Source organism: Penicillium nucicola (assembly GCF_028828085.1).
Source record: "Penicillium nucicola strain IBT 29836 chromosome Unknown utg000014l, whole genome shotgun sequence".
Classification (NCBI taxonomy): domain Eukaryota; kingdom Fungi; phylum Ascomycota; class Eurotiomycetes; order Eurotiales; family Aspergillaceae; genus Penicillium; species Penicillium nucicola.
This window is the reverse complement of record NW_026643138.1, coordinates 137,382-157,342: the sequence shown is the minus strand read 5'-3', so window position 1 is coordinate 157,342 and position 19,961 is coordinate 137,382. Positions and strand designations below refer to the sequence as shown.

The following is a 19,961-nucleotide window of genomic DNA, read 5'->3' as shown; positions in this document are numbered from 1 at the left end:
CTTCGGGGATTATTTTACTTGACCTTAATATATTCATGGAGACAATCTCTGCGACTGTTGACGAGGCTGGTTGACTATGTTCTTGTCATATATGCGTACTGTACATGCTTTGACTAGAAAATGTTCCTCCGGATCCTGGTATGCAATCCGCCATAATCCAGGGTCTGTATGGCATCAAGTCCGCAGAAACTTTCAAATGCCCCGGAACATGTCGCTGGAATGGATCATATATATCACTTGGGTTCAAAACTGAGTGCAGACACGTCACCCAGAGGAAATTACAAACGGCTACCTGTGAGGGAGGGGAGTATTCTCTGCAACAATGCAACCTGATAACTCCAGGCGGAGTCCACCTCGCAATTCGCGCTTGGGTCACCGAATTTGCGACAACATACTCCATGAAGGCATCTTCTATGCCACCAATCCACTCTTGCCCGCGCTTCGTCTTCAATTTCCTCTTGTCATGTCCTTCGCCGTAATTGTGGCCATAGATACATATCGAGGAACTGAGTAAACGCTGACGTACAATGAAAGGAGGAAGGAAAGAACCCAATCAAATCCAGTGAAAATTCAGTGCTGTCGCTTTCATATTCTATTTTGAAACATTTAGTTTCAGGTGTAAATTCATGACTCGCTCTATTGTACAGTACTCGGAACGACTGGATGAGAACGAAAGGGGGTATCATATATAAGATCGCTAATTCAAAAAGTGAAAAGAACGCTTCCTTGCTACAAAACAGGAAGTTACGAAACACAAAGACGTTTTACATCTCCTGCCTTTGTTTGACATGGTCGTCGTCGTTTGGCTGCCCCCGACCGCTGTAAACTCGGTCGACATTTTAGAGTAGAGCGATGAAAGTCGATAATCAAAGCACGGCCAAGCTCTTCACTCCAGAGCACATTATCTCGCCGCAAGTCTTCATGGATGATACCGAGAGCTCTTATTTCCTTGTTCGATTTGTGAGTCTCCCGGCGAAGCCATTGCGTCTGCTCCATCGTCGCTGTACATGCGCCTCCCCAGCCCATTACGAGCATGTGGCGGATTTCTCCAGCGCCATGAAGAAAATAGATTTTTGCCAAGTCAATCGTACCCAAGAATACAGGCACAGCAGATCCTTGGGCCTTGCGCAGCACTCGGTAAACCTGCGCTTCGCGAGAAACTTCTCTCCACAACCCCGACGTGGTGCCTTTGCCTATAACTGTGTAGCCATATTCCATGCAGGTAAGTTTGAATGGGGCACCGTATGAGCCGCAACCGCCCAAGGGGATGCAGCGATCTATATTCTCGTCTAACTCATTTTTCAATGAAAGAATCATGTCCCTAGCTGAGATTGAGTGCTGAACCAAGTGGTTCTTGCCCCGGCGATGATGATCCACATTTGGACACGACTCATCCAGCACATCCCCGTTCTGCAAACCGAGCAAACATTGCTGCGTGCAGAATGGCGCGGCACGGCGTCCATGATGGTCGTTTTGGTTAGGCCCAGTCGTTTGCTGGCGACCTGGTCGTCGAGCGGACGGTGAAGGCGTGACTTGGCTGATCCTCCACTTATGGCCAGCTGCTTGATTGGTGTCCGAGCCGGACGAGCCAGGTGACCGCGAGCGCGGTCGAATCTCTGCGGGTGCACAGGTGGTTTGGGATCGTGTAAGTACTTGACGGCCCTCTGATGGAGACGGTAGCGGAGACGACGATGGTAGTCCGTAGGATGAACCAGACTCTGGACTGGGAAACTCAGGGTTGGTACTATCGGAGTGGTGAATCTGCTGCAGCTCCTTCCCGGGAACCTGCGAGCGTGCGTGGTCAAAGCTTGTCTGCCATTTGTAGAGACTTGGGTGCACACGATTTCTCCATTCTTGCTCACGGTTAGGCGAACCGAATGCCATCAAACAAAGGCATAATACCCTCGCAACGGTGGACTTCCATAGCTGGGAGGTAACATCGTTTGCAGGGTTCACTTCGCGGTGAGGATCACAAAAAAAGTAGTAAAGCGTGCTAGGCTGGTCACGCGGAACACGGAGGAGAACGCGAGAAAGCCCATTTGTGAGATAGGAATATTCGAGTCCCTCCTGAATCATCACATGGTATTCTTGCACGACGGCGGAGCAGACGAGTCGCTCCGCATTGTATTTCATCTTCGCTTCCTGGTCCGTGGGTAGTTTATTGGATCTGACCATATCTTTCCAGAGGTCCATCGGTCTAAGGCCCATGCGAAGAGCTGCAAGAGATAGCTTGTGAGGCGGCTTGTACTCGACAGTCGTCAGCACGGTGGTCGAGTGACCGTCGACACGATTGATGCAAAATTGGTCCGGTCGTGGGTGACTTGTGCTCGGCAGTTGGCTCGCATCAACCTCGATGGGGTCGTTTCGGTTCAAGGAATTCGTATGATTACTGAACTCGATTCCGTCTCCGAGCCCGAACTCCTCACGAGCAGCTGGAACACTGCAAAGCTCGTTAATTATATCATGCACATGTTCTTCAACGCCAAACCGCTCGTAGGCTTCAAGTTCTTGCTCGCTACTGACTGGTTTGCGAGCAAACCGACAGCCGAGCCCTTCTAATTGAGCCACAGATGAAAATAGACGAGGTGCCTCGCCCGTTTCGGGCTGAAGATAGTGGCAGACGGACTTGTAGACCTCTTCAAGCTGTTTTGGGCAGTCGGTCCAATGTTCCAATCGAGTTGGGCAGTATTTTCCGGTTGGAAGGGGGATTTTCCCAGTGGTGGAGCGAGATGGGGAATCGACTCTCAGCGATCGGGAGAGAAGGACATGGCAGTGCTGAATGAGCTCCGTGAAAGTGGTCGGTCGGTTACGTTCTTCTGCCAGCCGCCTCCCTTCTGCTTCCTGCTTTTCGCGCCCTTCTGCCTGCCGCCTCCCTTCTGCTTCCTGCTTCTCGCGCTCTTCTGCCTGCCGCCTCCCTTCTGCTTCCTGCTTCTCGCGCTCTTCTGCCTGCCGCCTCCCTTCTGCTTCCTGCCGCCTCCCTTCTGCTTCCTGCTTCTCGCGCTCTTCTGCCTGCCTCCTTTTCTCTTCCGCCTGGAGATAGAGATTTTTGTAATCTGGAGAGCTGGGATCAGCCATTGATATGTAGGGACCAGACGAGGAATCGATCCACAGGCACCGATCGGCTGTCTCCACTTGGCTGATATCACCTGATTCCGGCTCCCGGCAAAGGTATTTCCCCGGGGGAAAACATGACTGGATGCCGGGGAACAAGTGTAGCCGATAAAGCTTCCTGCAGGATACGAATGCTGTATCAAATCACTATCACGCTGACCTGAATCATTAGGCGATAGCATTCTTCAGGATTCAGAACGTGAATTGTGTCAAACTCTATGTTTTGACGTGCTAGGATCTCATCTCTTGGCCCTAGGAGTTATTTCTTCCTGGAAGCCTTACAAACATTTATGGGGACAAAGCAGCAGCCTCTAGGCTAGGAGCCGCTCGCCCTGTACACGAGCCAAACCGTGTGGTGGGACCGTCAGAGCACTCTACACGTCGCACCGTTGATCAACCCTGTTTATGAGTCGTGGTACCCCAATATTTCTTTCACAAATGGCCAGTCTGAAGAGATATTCTCTCTATCGCAAGGTCTTGCATTGATAGATCATGGAGGGCCCGAATAAGTAGACTATGAGGAACGCGCTGAGAAGTCTAGGGCATTGCCATTCCTTGGCGACTGAGATTCTGGTTCAAACCCGAGATTGACTCCCTAACTCTGTTCTACCAACATTCACATAATAAAGGTCCAGGTAACCAGGACTCCCTCCCAGGAGCCTGACCTGCACTCCGACGATTTCCTATCGCACAATAAGGCATCTCACATTCTCAATTCACACGTGTCGCCATATGATATATCTTCTGGTGCATATAAGCTAGTCCAGGGCTCTTGTTCTCTCAGCTTTCTATCAAGTCACGCCATGCCAATCCCACACAAACAAGCCGTAACTAGCACCTCTGAAATCCAAGCTCCCGAAGTGAGTATGGCCGCTTCCACTGTTTACCACACCTTCTAGTAACTTTCAATACTAACGTACCGAAGAGGTCTCTCCTCGGTCTTCCTGGTGAAATCCTTCTTTGCATAGCATACAGCCTGGATCAAGCCAGAGATTTGCTTGCACTGGCTTGCCTAAATCAAGCAATGAACAAAATTTTCCTCGACTGTCTGTACAGGTTCAACGTCCGACACCAACGCAGCTCCGCATTGTCCTGGGGAGTTCGTCAAAGCAAACCGGAGTTTGTCAAAATGATGTTGGGTTACTACCGAGCGAACGCCAACACCACCGATAGTAAATCTCGCACACCCATCTTTTACGCCATTCGAACCAAGAACGAGCAAATCATTCGCATACTTCTTGAAAACGAGAAAGCGGATATCAATTGGCCAGATTGGCGCAGACAAACTCCATTGGTATACGCCATTGAAAGGAATCTTCTGTCAACTGCATCACTTCTACTCGAATTTAATCCATGTCTGAATAAAGTGGATATCAAAAACGGTCGGCTATCTGGTACGCTATCGATCTCTGCGATGAGAGCCGGGTGCAGTCCCTTTTAAAAAGGGGTAGCGACATACGAACGCCAGATTACAAAGATGTCTCGCCCTTCTGCCTGGCAGTGACGAAGACACCCCCGAAAATCGCCCGGCTGATACTCCTCAATTCAGATCCCGATTCAAAAAAGATCTTACTAGAGGATGTCGCTCTCAGAAACCGTCTGCTGTGTCGGGCTGTACAAGCAATCCTCCGAGATGTCATCGCGCTACTGGTTGCCCATGGCGCAGATCCAAACTCTAGAAATAGAGATGGCCAGAGCTTGTTGCATCAAGCCACGAAAAATGGTGACAGGGAGGTGGTCCAACAACTGCTCACGTATGAAGACATATCTATCAATGCAACGGACAGACGTTCCTGCACTGCACTTCACATCGCAGCAGAGTATGGATGCACGTCGGTAGCCAAGTGCCTGCTGGCCAAATGCGGTATAGAATCCAACGCAAGAGACACCTACGGTCGCACTGCCTTTCACATCGCAGCAGAGTATGGCAACAAGTTGATCACAAGGCTTCTCTTAGCCTATGGTGCTGTGGATATCAATGCCCGAGATGCTAATGGGGCAACAGCACTCTGCTTGGCTGTAAAGGAAAAGCACACAGCTGCAGCCCTGCAAATTCTCGCAGAAGACCATGTAGACCTCAATGTGGCTGGTCAAAATGGCTGGACAGCTCTTCACCATGCGGTCTCAGTGGGAAGCATACCGGTAGCTTGTGTGCTTCTCGACAACGATCAGCTAGATCCGAACCTTCGTGATGATGAAGGATGGCCTCCTCTCACCCATGCTGCTTCCAATGGCGATTTACGGATGGTGGAGCTCTTTCTCGCGAGGGCAGACATACAAGTGAACGTGCATCAGGCCCCACCCCTCTTCCATGCCGCCAAAAAGGGTCATGTGGAAGTTGTACGCCGATTGCTTTCCGTTGGTACGATCAACATCAATCAGCAATTTGGGAACAGCTCGCCTCTGTGCGTTGCCTCCGAGATGGGCTACCCGGAAGTTACAAGCTACTCCTTGGGCACACAACACCCCCCGACACTAATCTCAAAACTTACTTGGGCGACACTGCACTTTCTTTGGCCGCTTACCATGGTCATTTGGAGATTATAAATCTTTTACTAAAAGTAGATGGATTGGATGTTGCTGCTGCTGATAATTTTGGGGACACGGCGCTATGCAAAGCAGCTCGGAATGGACACGAACAGGTTGTCAAGCGTCTCTACAGGGATGCTCGGGCAAAATGTGCGAGTGATGTCAAAAGGGCCATTGAAGCAGCTCTCACCTCTAGAATCACACTGTACCTTGGAGGCCACTTGGATGAGCAAGTCCACTTTTGCACTAGGTCTTGAATTACAGATAGCCCATGATTGCTTTGTTAGATAATTGTTAATCTCGTCCGGTACAATGCAACCCCTTTCAAATGAGCTCCTCTTATACCATTTTCAGGCATAATTTGCGATGAACCGTATTATCTCATACTTAACCCGCCGCACATCCCATATCGTGTCTTTGATGATGAAGAAGTCCAGGGCTACCCAAAGATTGAACAGTCAACACATATTTCACGTGAACATAGTGGCTAACGTGCTCGGCGGAATTTACATATTTTAGCCTCTCGAGATACGCCGTTAATATGGTGAACATGTGGTTAACTCACGATAAAATACGTAGCACGAGGAGTAAAGAGAAGGGCGTCCTCGCCTTCCGGGCAATCCAGATGCACAAAGTGCGTCATGCAGATCATGTCTTCATATATGCCTAACAGAAAGTCACAGGTGATCCTAGGAGCTACCATATACCCCAGAGGCCGAGAGCCTTCTGCGACGCTGGTTGCCAAGATGAGTAGAAATCTTATGAAAAGCGTAATTCGTGAATGGATCTATGTAGATTGCCACTTAGGAAGCGGGCAATGCAATGAGCATTTGGTGCAGCTTCGGGTGTGCCATGTCATTGATCCTATAGGCAATCTTAGTCTACAAGGCGCACAGAAAATTGACTGGAAAGTATAAATAGTCTGCGTTCGGAGTTACTGACCACTCTTCTTTTGTTTCCACTCTCAGATTATTGAAAACTTGTCTCAACGAGACCCAACTAGACTTATCAAAATCAAAACTACCATTTCTGGAACAATGCCCTCATTTTTCACCAGAAGCACGATGCGGATGCGACTGGTCGTCTCTTTTCTTACAATAGTCTGGCTGGGACTTGCGACTCTCGCCTCAGCGTCTGCACGACTCGCAGACGTCCTGCAAAATCGCGCAAAGTCTGACTTTGTCCACGCCGACAATTTGATGCTGGACATCACATTTCAGAAGCTCATGAGCAATATTCTCGTTAGCATGGTTATCACAGCCCTCATCTCAGCGGTGCTTTTTATTTTCGGAATACTTCTTTCGGTCCACTCAAGGTGGCTACAAGAAGATTGCAATGCTCGAATCTACTATGGCTGCTTGACTTTTCTCATGAGCATATGTGTTATCTCCATAGGAGGTTATGCCGCCGGCTGTATTCATGGGTTTCAATCCTCATTTGAGCTGTTTAGTGGAGAGAGTTCGTTTCCATACTACGCCGTCATATACTATGGCGCGGTTGGCCAGGCCACCTTTGCGTCTGCACTATTCATCTTGATTTTGGTACATGTTGTTGCAGCTGCATAATTTGATATTTGAGAGACACGAGATGACGGAACCTTGGAGATGATACCGAGGCATCCTGCTTGAATCCAGTATTGTGTGGAGGAAAGAACAGGGGGTATTACGAAGGAGAGAAGATCCGAACTGGCTGTTATGGCATATCCGAAGATATAGCAAGCTAGAAACCCTTGAGTGTCAGAAATAAATCGGCGGATGGAGTCCAATTAGGAAACAAATGGGTTCTATGATAAAACTCATTCACAAGTTACAACAATATTGAGGAAGCTCCAGATACAGCAACGGTAGACAACAGAGCACTGTCATGGATGCTCTCGGAAGTGACCGGCACTCCATTTACATTATTACTGTATCATTATGACCCAGAAGCATATCATCATATTCTGATACAGCTTGCGAAGTAATATTCTATGTATAAAGATGCCTGCAAACCAGACCAGGGGGTTCTTTTTAAGAACTTGATACAGTAGCATGATGTTCGTATTTCTAAGGAAGCTCTGGAATTTTCTAGACACTAGTCTGCTCGAGACCTACCTGATTGGAAGGCTGGGCCAAAAGCAGTGTGATCAAGTAATGCAGCTGATCGGCAAAGCAAGTTTGATCTGGCTAGTGTGCAGACATTTTTAACTCAGCATACAGCAATATCGTGTGCTCATCCGCCTAAGGCATGGAAACGGATATTACCAAGGCCGTGGACTATTGGACGGGAGCATTATTGGACGGGAGCGTTAATCATAGGCCAACCCCATGTTATCTCGACAAATGAGATTCGATGAGCCATGGAAACGCTCGCTCGGGGAGATTGCAGTATAAAGCCTGGACTTCGTGGAAGGCTTATTCACCTTACGAGAAGCTGAATTGACCCACTTACTTGTCCTGAAATCTGGACTCGAGTTCCTATTCTGGCTTGACAACGAGGACAAGAAATTTTGATTTTGCGTCAAGGAAAGGAAAAACACCCTGGACTTCTTAGCGTGTTCGAATGTGTGCCTACGAGCATCAGAAGTTCTCGAGTCCTACAGTAGTTGAAACAATAGTCGGCTGTGTGCAACACAGAAACCTCCCTTTCGAGTAGCACGGGACTAGGAGATGCACATAATAAATTTCAATGGGATCAATCGGACTCACTTGGCGAAGAAGCCCACCACGGGTACAATCAAGCGTGACTATCTGCCACAATTTTCAGAACAATTTTCAGCGGGGGAGAAAGATTTCAGACTATGAATGACTCATAGCCGGACTAGGTGCCACCCTGTTGGGCGATTTGATTTCAAATTCAACGATATGTAAGAATCATATTCTTGCGGTTTAGCTCTCTTCTCAACAGTTGATGAACGTTGTTCACCACACCCAACGCCGAATTTTGAGAGAAATAATTCCAGAACGACACTAGATATTGTAGGCCGCAGAGTCCCGAAACACCGTTTTAACGTCGTTCACATGGCGTCAACGCCTATGAAATACGCAATTCTCGCTACCATCTGCGCATGTAGTTCCTTGGAAGAGACGCAGCCGAAAAGGTATAAAAGAGGCCCAATTCCCTGCCCAAAAAAATCAGGACTTCAGTCCTCACGCTCCGATGTGTCACGGTGTCCCTCTTGCCTACGGGCTTGAGGGTCTCCATGACCACGGCTTTCGCTGCCACGAGCCCAGCGATGTAAGACTTGTGCTCCCTCACAGCCAATGAGCCCTGTGACTGTAAAAATGTGCTCCCTCACAGCCAATGAGCCCTGTGATTGTAAAAATGTGCTCCCTCACAGCCAATGAGCCCTGTGACTGTAAAAATGTGCTCCCTCGCTGCCCTGAGCCCCACGAGTGTAAAAATGTGCTTCGCAGGATAGGTCTACGTCAACAACAATCCTCGCAGAGGGGCGCTGCGTTACCAAGTGAACTCCGCAGGAGACCGCTGCGTTAACAAGTTCTCTGCAGGAGACCGCTGCATTACCAAGTTCTCCGCAGGGACATCTGCGATACCAAGAGTCTCCGTAGGGACATCTACGACACCAAGAGTCTCCGCAGGGACATCTGCGACACCAAGAGTCTCCGCAGGGACATCTGCGACACCAAGAGTCTCCGTAGGGACATCTACGACACCAAGCTCTCCCTCACAGCCTTGAGCCCTGTGACTGTATAATCTTGAGCTTCCATGCAGCCTTGAGCCCTGCGTTATCAAATTTGTGCTTGTTTAGGCGGCCCGTGGCGCCGCTGTGCCAGTCCTGATCCTCTGACCATGTGCAGGCACCTCTTCGTGGTGTCAGAGACTAGTATTCGAATTTGCAACAGCATTCGATGAAGCCAAGACCTGCTCAGCATCTTCATACTGTATCGTGCTGCAGAGCACCATAGCATAGACAATCAATCACCAACTCAATCCAAGCAAGGATTCATGTTTAGCAACCCGTATTCCCACTCTGTATGCCTTTCCGCAGTCGATGATCCGTTTGCTGCAACGTAAAATCGCTTGATTTGGGTGCAGAACACATAGCGATGTTGCGTTGTGATGCTGTTTCGGTAGGATGTTTGTGATGCCAGTGTGAAGTGAAAGTAGAGATTTAGAGCTGGTGTATTGACGTGTTGACGTGTGGATGTTGATGCCGGTGTGGTGAAATGTGCAGTAATCGGGCGGTGAAGGGACTGGTGATCAACGGACATGCAGGTTCGTCACCATCCGCTTGTTCGAGAAAGCCACACTGGTGCGCAGGGCAAGTTCGCACGGCGGAAAACGCTGGCGACGAACCTATCTATGTTAGGATTGTACAATCGTATTGGAGGACTCCGTCGTTCAATGTGCGAAGGCGGTGAGGTTTCTCATGAATGAAAGGTTCGTTAGTCACATCTTAATTGAGGCCAATTGAAACCCATCTCTACTATTTACTGCAAGTACAGCATTCGAAGCGAAATTTTTTTACTGTGCATTCGCTTTACATACAGTATGCCATTGTAGCAGCCCATCACCAACTGGGGAAGCCCTTGTCGCGAGAAAAGCTATTCCCGCCAAGTCAGATAAAATTGCGGGCCGACGCGCTGTATTGTCTCCACCTCATCACCTTCGCACCCTGCGCGACGTCGTGTCTCTACAAGGAGTCTCCAATAAGACTGTACAACTATTCCGCACATAGGTTCGTCGCCAGCGTTTTCTGCCTTGCGAACCTGCTCTGCGCACCGGCGTGGCTTTCTCGCACAACCGGTAGATGACGAACCTGGATGCAAGATGGCATATTGATGACAGCGTTGCACAAGAGACATGGGTATGACGACGATCCTGACTGACCGACTGTCTGAAGCATACCGTCGATCACCAGGGACGTCTTCATCAACAACGTAAAGTACATTGCCTCGTCCAACTGAATCAACACTGGCTGACTCTGATCTCATTACAGGGAACCCTCGGATTCCCATGAGTCGAATGCGAAGCGAGGAAATTGCGTGTCTGTTCGGCCTTGCTGGTACCATTGCATGGCATGTGCGTTTTCCAAGACTATTGCTAGCTTCAACGGGTCGCCAACTCGAGTTTTGAGTCGATTTATCCACCAGATCACTTAGTATGCCTACAGTATGGATGGATGGATGATATCATTTACCCTGACCTCTCGCTTTTGGCGATATACAGGATACAGCAACTATATATATCTTGGTATGTTCAAGTGTAATGTCCCACTTCCTGAAAACGAACTTGGAGCCTCGTCAAGGCCTATCGTGGCCCAGGTGCCGTTCAAGTAATTAGGCTGCCCTCATGGCGCGCGACTTTGGAATTTTTGTGACGCCTCAGCGAAGTCTAGTACGGCCTTGACCGTCCTAGCCCGCGAGACGGTGTCTGGTTTACCTCTCTCACCTTCAGTTGAGCCTCCCAGCAGACTCGATACGCTATTAAACGCGTCCCCAACTTCAATCCTTAGCTTCCGTCGGATTTCCCTCAGATTTGGGCAGTCCACCAGCACGTGGGTAACTGTTTCTTGCGCGCCGCACACGCACTGATTGTTGTCGCGGAAGCCGAAGGTCTTGGCATAGGTGGATAACCAATTGTGGCCCGTGCGTAGCTGCGTCAGCAGGTACGCCCGCCCCCTTGGCAGGTTCCCATACAACTTCCTGGTGTAGGCCGCCGGTAGGGTGCTATCAATTCTACGCAGGTGACCGCCTTTAGTTGATGCTTTCCATTCCCGCTCCCATTGAGCGCGGATCTTGTCTCGGATAAGCGCTCTCTTCCTTGTTAGCAAAGGGCGGAAGGGGTGTGTTTTGCCCGGGCTTGCCGCGTCTTTGGCCAACCGATCTGCTGCGTCGTTCCCTGGATCGTCGCAGTGTCCGGGTATCCATTGGAGACAAAGCGCAATTCCCTTTGCTTGGACCTCTGCAGCCGCCTGGAGGATCGCGTGGATGATGCGTTGTCCTGACTTGTTTCCTGGGTTCTCGATCGCCTGCAACGCCGACTTGCTGTCGCAGAGGATCGTTGCCGTTGTTGTTCCATTATGTTCCGTTCTTGGCCGCTGATGGCTGATCTTGAACACTATACTGACAGCGTAGAAAATGCCTATCAGCTCTGCTACGTGAACCGACCACCGGTCCATCGGTCCCACTTGGGCCTGTTTCGATTCGACAACTTGTAGGTCATTGTCGAGTGCTACGGCAGCGGCGCCTAGGTGGCCTTCGCGTCCCGAGGCATCAGAGTAGACCACGATAGCGGATGTGGTCCGCACGGACTCCGCCCGCTCTCTTGCCGTCTCTCGGTCTGACCCGATCTCGATCTCCGTGAAGGACTCGGTTCGCCATGGTGGTAGCGGACGTGGGTCGATCGTCTCTAGCTCATCTAATCTTTCTAGGTTCATGGTCTTCAGGGCTTCCGCCAGTGGGAAGCGAGCGTATGACCCGACATTGTTCCTACGTTTCTGGGCTCGCCGTAGTGTATCCCAGATCGGATGATCGCGCGGCAGAGTGTGAAGGCTTGCGATGGTGTTCTGCGCTCGGCGACGGAGGCGGAGGTGCGTTGGCACAATATGTGCTTCTACTTCCAGAGTCGTGGTGGCCACTGTCCTGAAAGCTGACAGGATCCGTACTAATACGGTTCTCTGGACTGTGTTCAAGTGTCGTAGGTGAGTCTTGTCTCGCAACGGGTCGTGCCAGACCGTCGACGCGTAGTCCATGACCGGCGATACGCAGGCTTGGTAGAGCTGTCTCATCTGTTCTGGGCGTAGATGCCGCAGCCCGCCCAGAGCAATACTGACCTTGATTGCCCGTTTAATCGCTTGCTGGACGTGTTCTTTCCAGCGAAGCTCCTGGTCGAACACCACCCCTAGAAGCTTGGCCGTGGGCGACGGTTCGATCGTCTTCCCATTCATAACTACTCGACCCTGAAGCTGTTCGTGTCTTTTCCTGGTGATGTGAATCAGTTCGGTTTTCTCGGCTGCGAAACAAGACCCAGTTCGACGGGCCCATGCTTCAATGCGGGGAATGTCTTCCGATTGGATCTTGGCTAGGTTCTCTTCGGCTGAGCGTCCCACTCGCCAGCGGAAGTAGTCATCGATAAAGGCGGATGCACCGCCGTGAGAGTCGACAGGTTGGTCGACCAGGTCGGAGTTGAAGAATGTGAACAGAATGGGGGAGAGAGGCGATCCCTGTGCTAGTCCCGCGTTCGCTAGTGGTGTGGCCTCGGTGCGGAAGTCGTCAAATCCTATGCTGGCGTGGCGGTCGCTCATAAAGCTCACAATCCATTTTCTCGCCACGGTTGGGATTCTTCTTGCCCGGAGGCAGGCGTCTAAGCTCACTTTGTTGACTCCGTTAAAGGCACCTTTCAGGTCGAAAGCCACTAGCGTGATCACTTTGTGTTTATACCACGCTCGGTCAATGGCATTAGAGAGGACCAACAGGGCCTGTTCGGTCGTTCTGCCTGGTCGTCCTCCAAACTGGGTGTCAGGTAGCAGGCCGTGCTTTTCAGCGAGGTACGACAGTCGTCGTGCCATCACCGCTTCAAGGAGTTTGCCGAGAGTGTTAAGCAGCGAGATCGGGCGATAGGCCCCAGGTACTGAATAGTCAGATTTCTTAGGTTTTCGCAGCACCACAATCTTCGCGCTTCGCCATCGCTTCGGGTGGTATCCTAGATTGACTGACGCGGTGAAGATCCCTGTGATGTAGACCTTGAGGTGTCTCCACAGCTGTTTCCATACTAGCGTCGGCAGGCCGTCTTCCCCGGGTGCGGTAGATCCTTTTGCGGCTTTGAGAGAACGTTGAATCTCAAGCTCAGTGATAGGTTGCCATGGAAGTGCTAGAGGTGCTTGGGCGGGCAAGTCCTCGTGAGGTTCGTCCATCTGCGGGAAGAAAGTATCTAAGAAGGCCTGCGCTTTGTCCTTGTTTTCTATGAGCTCGTTGGTGCCGATGTGCAATGCCGGCACACATCCCCAGGCTTCTCGTGGTTTCATGTAGGTGGCAGCTTTCCAGAGTTTCCCTTCCCCAGCTTCGTCAAGGAACTGTTTCCAATGTGACGCCTTCACCTTCTCGATAGTCCGGGTCCATAACCGTCGTTTGCGCTGCATCTCTTGAAAATGCGTTATGGAGCGGGCGTCGTGTCGCCCAAGTTCCGCACAGCTCTCTTGCCATATCCGACGTAGTTGATTGACTTCGGTTTGCTGTATTTTGAGGGCTGGGGTAAACCAGCGTTTGGAGTATGGAGTTGGTCGCAGGTCGGGAGTGTGCCTATCCGCCGCTGTTGCGGTTGCCTCTGTGAGCCTTCTACAGTAAAATTCGAAAACAGTTTACCCCTCGGACACCCAAGCTTTGTTTCTCGGCCCGTACCCGAAACCACACTAATCCGTTTTTAGATAAGGCGTAAGTAATCAATTTCTAAGAATAGAACTTTTTAATTTCTAGAACAACTGCTTAACGTATAATACCGTATCTTGCATGAAACTCCCATACGACCCTACCTTCAGTGCCCCTCCATTCTTGACTTTCATCCTTTTCAGTACCACCATCTCGGAAATACTAGAACTTTTGCACGTTATGGCACCGAGACTATCCTTGCCACAGCTGCATCTCATTCGCGATATGATAGAAAGCCAGTCATTAACCCGTTCTCAAATGGCGGAGGCAGCAGAATGCAGCGAACAAACGATCAAAAACATCCGCAGAAACTTGCGACAGTTTGGAGATGTTTATGCTCCCCCGACTCGTATCGGTCGGAGACGAAGTATAACACCACCAATGATGGAGGCACTCTGTGACCACCTGCTAGAAAAGCCAGGTCTGTACCTAGAGGAAATGGCTGTCTTTCTATGGGATGAATTTCAGACGCTTGTAACCACCTCTAGTATCAGGAGGGCCCTTGTATCCCAAGGCTGGTCCAAAAAGACCGCCAGACAGAGTGCTAAAGAACAGAGTGCCGAATTACGAGAAGTTTATCTTCATAATCTGTCGGAATTCGAATCGTACCACCTTGTTTATGTTGATGAATCTGGATGTGATAAACGAGTTGGTTTCCGACGGACAGGCTGGTCACCACTTGGTGTTGCACCACGACAAGTGTCACAGTTTCACCGTGACGAGCGGTATCAAATTCTTCCTGCATATGCCCAAGATGGCATTTTGCTTACGCGTGTCTTTCGTGGGTCAACGGATACCGCTGTGTTTGAAGATTTCCTCGATGAGCTTCTTCATCATTGCGGAAGATGGCCGGAGCCAAAGTCTGTTCTGGTCATGGATAATGCATCATTTCACCACTCTGAGCGGATTTCGCAGATGTGTGCGGATGCGGGAGTCAAACTTGTTTATTTACCTCCGTACTCGCCTGACCTGAATCCAATTGAGGAGTTTTTTGCTGAACTCAAAGGCTTCATAAGGCGCAATTGGAGCTACTACGCAGATGATCCCGACCGAGAATTTGGGTCCTTTCTTGAACGGTGTATCAACCAAGTTGGGGAACGACAAGACAGTGCCAGAGGCCACTTTCGGCACGCAGGCTTAACCGTTGATCCTTGAGACACCAGAACCTATTTCTTACAATACCCAAAAAAATTCAGAGTGGCCATGGTTTGATTTTTCGCTGAAACCTCCTTTTCTGGCACTAGGAAACACTCAGGATCAAATCCCCAATCGAGAGCAAGGTGTTTGAACACTCACCCTTTGGACGTGCTTTCCGAATGACACGTACATAATTCTTCCTGTACTGTAGCTTCTGACAAAGACCCTCTGTGTGATGTGATATATGATCAAAGGTCTCTTATTGGCACCAAGCTTACGTAATACGGACATACTGGCGGTAGACTGCTGAGGCACCCTTCGCACAACAGTTTCATCCCCGCTAACCTTTTTGCTGCTTCTTGAAATAAGAAGCTTTGATGTCGACATTGGGTTCCTCCCACAGCTTGGGCTCGAACTACGGCTAAGCTATGTTGCCTTTTGCAGCCTTCACGTCCAAATCAATCCATCCTTCGAACCTGCAGTTGATCTATGTCATGGTATACAGCGAGTCATTCGATGTAGGAGATATGTCGTTGGGTATCGAGGCAACACATGTAAAGCGGTTATTGAAAGGAAGTCAGTAATGCTAGAACCACTTACGGTTTACAGTCACCCCTTGCCGACGTACACGAACGTCGGCTGTGGGATACCGATGGGGTACCGATGGGATACCGATGGAAGCGGATCGACAACTCAAGAGCCGGTGAGATATCTCCGTACCGGTGGGAGCCCGGGAGAAATTATTTATAATTCATGAGAAGGTCAGCGACTGCGACAGTGCTATCGTAATCCATCACTAATTCACTCGAAATTTAGGTGTCATTTACGTCACCGTTTTGACCATTTTCGCACCTTTCTCAACGGATCCAAAACTATATAGCTCCGTAACTCCCCTTCATATGCTATCCATGAAGAGATTCTTAGTTTCTCGAAATATTTTTGTTCAATTGAAGCCAAACCTGATACCCGGAACATGACGCAAATGAAAGCTGTTCGCATCGTCAATACCGGCGACAAAGTTACCGCCGAACTTCGTGATGAACCTCTCCCAAGTCCAGGTCCCCGCGATGTCCTGATTAAGGTCTACGCTACTTCGCTCAACTACCGCGACACGGCCCTTTTGAGGGGTGAATATCGTGCGCCGACCAAGGAAAACGGAATTCCTGTATCCGATGGTGCAGGAGAGGTTATTGCAGTCGGAAAAGATGTTGCACGGATCACAAAGGGCGACCGCGTCGCCGTCGGTTGTACTGCAAACTGGATTGCTGGCCCGTATACCCCGGAATATCGTTCAAGCAGCGTCGGTTTCACTGTCGATGGGCTATTAGCTGAATGCGTGATTTTCAACGAAGACGCACTTGTCCGCATTCCTGACTATATGTCCTACGTTGAAGCTGCCTCCCTTCCTTGTGCAGCTGTTACCGCCTGGACAGCCCTCAACAAAGTTGAACCCCTTCAGCCGGGCCACACGGTGTTGATCCAAGGCACTGGTGGTGTTTCACTCTTCGCGTTGCAATTTGCGAAAATCTTCGGCGCTCGTGTCCTTGCGATTACCTCCTCGGATAAGAAGGCCGTTAAGCTTAAAGAGCTTGGAGCCGATGCCGTTGTGAATTACAGTACCACCCCTGATTGGGATCAGGAGATCCTGGCTCTGACGGGTGGCAAAGGTGTTGACAAGGTGCTGGATATTGCCGGAGAGAAGACTATCGTGAAGTCCGCAGCATCGACCAAGATCACTGGCGCCGTCATCTTGATTGGATTCGCAAGCGGTTTCGGTGGCGGCCTTCCGCCAATCGATGTCCTCGTTCGATCCCTCACAGTAACCGGATCTACTGTGGGTTCGCGGATCGATTTCGAAGCTATGCTTCAAGCCATGGAACGACACCAAGTCAGACCTATTATCGATCAGGTCTACCCCTTCGCAGAATTCCGTGAGGCGTATAAAAGGCTCGAGGGTGGACAACAAATCGGCAAAGTCATTATTGAAATCGCCAAATAAGCAACTCATGAGGACACGAAATAGGTTGCTAAAAAGGGTAGCTCGCCACGGCGGTATCGGCCGTGGAGCACTCTAATGAAATATTGCTGCCAAGAGATTGAAAGTAGGAAAGTAGGAAAATGGGAAGTCTACGACTAAGCGTACTTGGGCGGGCCTATGAATTTCCATCCTGTACATGTATATCTCTGTAAATATTAATATTCAAAACACCAGAGGGCTGCTAGCAACACCAAAATTTGTTCTATATCACCTCAACGATCGGCATCACCCTCTTCACGTTCTCGACCCAGTCACGGATATTTTCTACGAAACTCCGGGCAATTCCGGGCTTGATTCCCTTTTCAACGAAGAAATTTGGGTTTTGATCTTTGAAGATGTGCTCAAGTTCGAAGCCATCTGAAAGCGTTATATCACACGCTTGTCGGAATCCATCCTTGAGGGTATCATCGGATACGTTTGATGCGAGCCACTCACCGTATTCTTTGACAGCTAGATCTTTGAACCCGGGGACGTTCAATGGACTTATAGCTCTCAGCTCTGCTGTGGCATCAGCCAGGGTCGTCGAGGCCGACCCAGTAGGGTGGGATGGGTGAACATTGATGTTGATAGGTTGATAAGGCCCTCCATCTCCAAGAACGTTACCGCCTCTGCGTTTTTCCTTCTCCTGCCTCTGCTGTTCCTCCATATAGAGCTCATCTCGGATCTCATCCGGGACGTCTTTATGCGTCTCAAGGGTACCACCCTTTTCGACGAAGGTAACCAAACGCCTGAGAGTTTGCGTGCGGAGTCGGTAATGCCTTTTCCCCATTGGGTCTAGCCAACAGTAGGGACCCAAGTGGCATGCAGCCGAACCGCATTTCATCAAGTCATATACACGGCGCCAAATTGATTGTTGGCCGCATGCATTTTCTTCGGCGTCAAGCTGGGCATCCCGATCGTCAAGCATTCTTTTTGTGACGGAAGATTTACCTCTCTTCTCCCCTTTCCGTCCAGCGGATGGCGAAGTGCAATCCTCTACATAGTTGAAACTGACCCTCAACGTGAGTCTCTTTCCACGACAGAAATGACCCGACCACATTCGCAACTGTTTCTCGATAGGAGCCCAGACAATTTCGGTCTTATTGAAGCGCTTGGTCAAATCACGTTGGGAACGATCATTGACTGCTACGACAATCGCTGTGTCGTCGATCCTAACTCTCTTGTTGCGGCTGACCTTCTCTCCAAGGACAGTTTGTAGCTTTTTTTCCAAAAATAACCGCCAGTATGCGCTCGGGGCCAATACCAGGTCTTCTTCCGTATCCTTTACCACGGCCTTGTTGTTGAGAGCGACACGCCATTCTATGAAGTAGTGGATACAGCTCGGCAGATCCTCGTCGTAGATCTTGTCCGCATCCCATTCAGATTCCTGGAGCAGAGGTATATTGTTCGGTTGAAATCGGCCTGCGACGTTGGGCAGTTCTTCGAGCGAGATCGAAGGGGAGGGACTACACTCGGACTGTGTAGCATGAGGGCTCCGAAAATTTCCTGGTGTAGGGGCATATTGTGAATCATTTTCCCATGGTTCAAGGTCCTGCGGTTGAGACATGTAACCATCGTGGTACGAGGTGCAGCTCATATCTACAGACGATCAAGGCCCTGGAGGTCTGTCAGCATAGGTGGGCGATACCAATTGTGGCAGACGCCTAATAACGAAAGAAAGCGACGAAAGGGAGCAAGAGCCATGAGGAGTACCAACGAGAACCATATTAGCCTACCGGGTTAGTCTTCTACAGCAGTAAACTGAAGTACAGCTCTCGTAATGTACAGTAAGATGTAGATGAAGATGAACACTACAGGGAGAGGAAGAAATGGAGTGGGCGTGGATCAAGCCAGGTTGCCAGATCTCCCCCACCCCTTCCAGATTTCACCCCTAGAACTTTCCATGGGAAAATACGGTAATTTACCTGGTTTCAGGGGATATTACAGCCCAGTACGTTAAATCCGACAATACTGCTAGACAGGATTAATTTCTAATTTAACCCTATATGGACTAGCGTCGTTTCGGGTACGGGCCGAGAAACAAAACGTGAGTGTCCGGGGGTAAACTGTTTTCGAATTTTACTGTAACTACTTCATCTAGCGCCGGTCTCGTTTTCACTTCCTTCCATGGGCCCATTTGTTGAAGCACGTCTTCGGCTATCTTGCTCCAGTTCGCACGGTCGTAGGCTTTCTTTGCCTTAGCGACGGGTTGGCGCTGAGCTCTGAGGTTCCATTCGGAGTACGTTGCACGGTGGTCCGATCCGTAATTTTCGTGGTAGAGATGGCATTTGATAAGCAGATCCGGTCGATTCGTTACCGTCTGGTCAATAGTAGAGTGTCTCCCCGGGTCGTTCAGAGACCAATAGGTCGCCGTCCCCCGGGGGAGGCAGCTATGTAGGCCGTGCGCTTGAAAGAAGTTGATCAACTCGCTTGCGTCTTCAATGAATCGCGGTTGGATACTGTTACCGCCCCATGTTGGGTGGTGGCGGTTGAAGTCTCCCGCGAGGACGACGCTTGTAGACCGTCGGTCGTCCCGTAAAGTAGCTGTGATCGTGTCTTGGATTGCTGTGAGTGCTGGCTCCGCCGACGCGTTGTCAGGCGTATATAGTGGGACGCATGGGATGTAAACAGAAAAGAGAAGAAGTTGAGAGTCGGCCGTCCAGATCTTGATGGCAGCAACATCTGGATGGTCACAAGGGATCTGTCGGTGTGAGGATGTTGAGACCCTCTGGTTAACATAGACTAGACTCCGAAACCGAGCTCCCTCGGTCTCGGCAGTTGGTCGATATAGTCGCCAGGCG

The 19,961-nt window shown here is 50.0% G+C and overlaps 4 protein-coding genes across 4 annotated transcripts; 3 read left to right on the top strand and 1 right to left on the bottom strand.

Annotated features, from left to right (window-relative positions):
• Positions 1-744: 744 nt before the first annotated feature.
• On the bottom strand, positions 745-3,075 carry N7511_011416 (MAP7 domain-containing protein; the record flags this gene model as incomplete). Its single annotated transcript, XM_057133793.1, has 1 exon — positions 745-3,075. The coding sequence occupies one exon, from the start codon at positions 3,073-3,075 to the stop codon at positions 745-747; it is 2,331 nt and encodes a 776-aa protein (XP_056978463.1).
• An 839-nt stretch (positions 3,076-3,914) lies between these two features.
• On the top strand, positions 3,915-5,658 carry N7511_011415 (uncharacterized protein; the record flags this gene model as incomplete). Its single annotated transcript, XM_057133792.1, has 3 exons — positions 3,915-3,971; positions 4,037-4,505; positions 4,580-5,658. 3 exons carry the CDS (start codon positions 3,915-3,917, stop codon positions 5,656-5,658), a joined length of 1,605 nt encoding a protein of 534 aa, XP_056978462.1.
• A 1,019-nt stretch (positions 5,659-6,677) lies between these two features.
• On the top strand, positions 6,678-7,205 carry N7511_011414 (uncharacterized protein; the record flags this gene model as incomplete). Its single annotated transcript, XM_057133791.1, has 1 exon — positions 6,678-7,205. The coding sequence occupies one exon, from the start codon at positions 6,678-6,680 to the stop codon at positions 7,203-7,205; it is 528 nt and encodes a 175-aa protein (XP_056978461.1).
• An 8,911-nt stretch (positions 7,206-16,116) lies between these two features.
• On the top strand, positions 16,117-17,142 carry N7511_011413 (zinc-dependent alcohol dehydrogenase family protein; the record flags this gene model as incomplete). Its single annotated transcript, XM_057133790.1, has 1 exon — positions 16,117-17,142. One exon carries the CDS (start codon positions 16,117-16,119, stop codon positions 17,140-17,142), a length of 1,026 nt encoding a protein of 341 aa, XP_056978460.1.
• Positions 17,143-19,961: the final 2,819 nt, after the last annotated feature.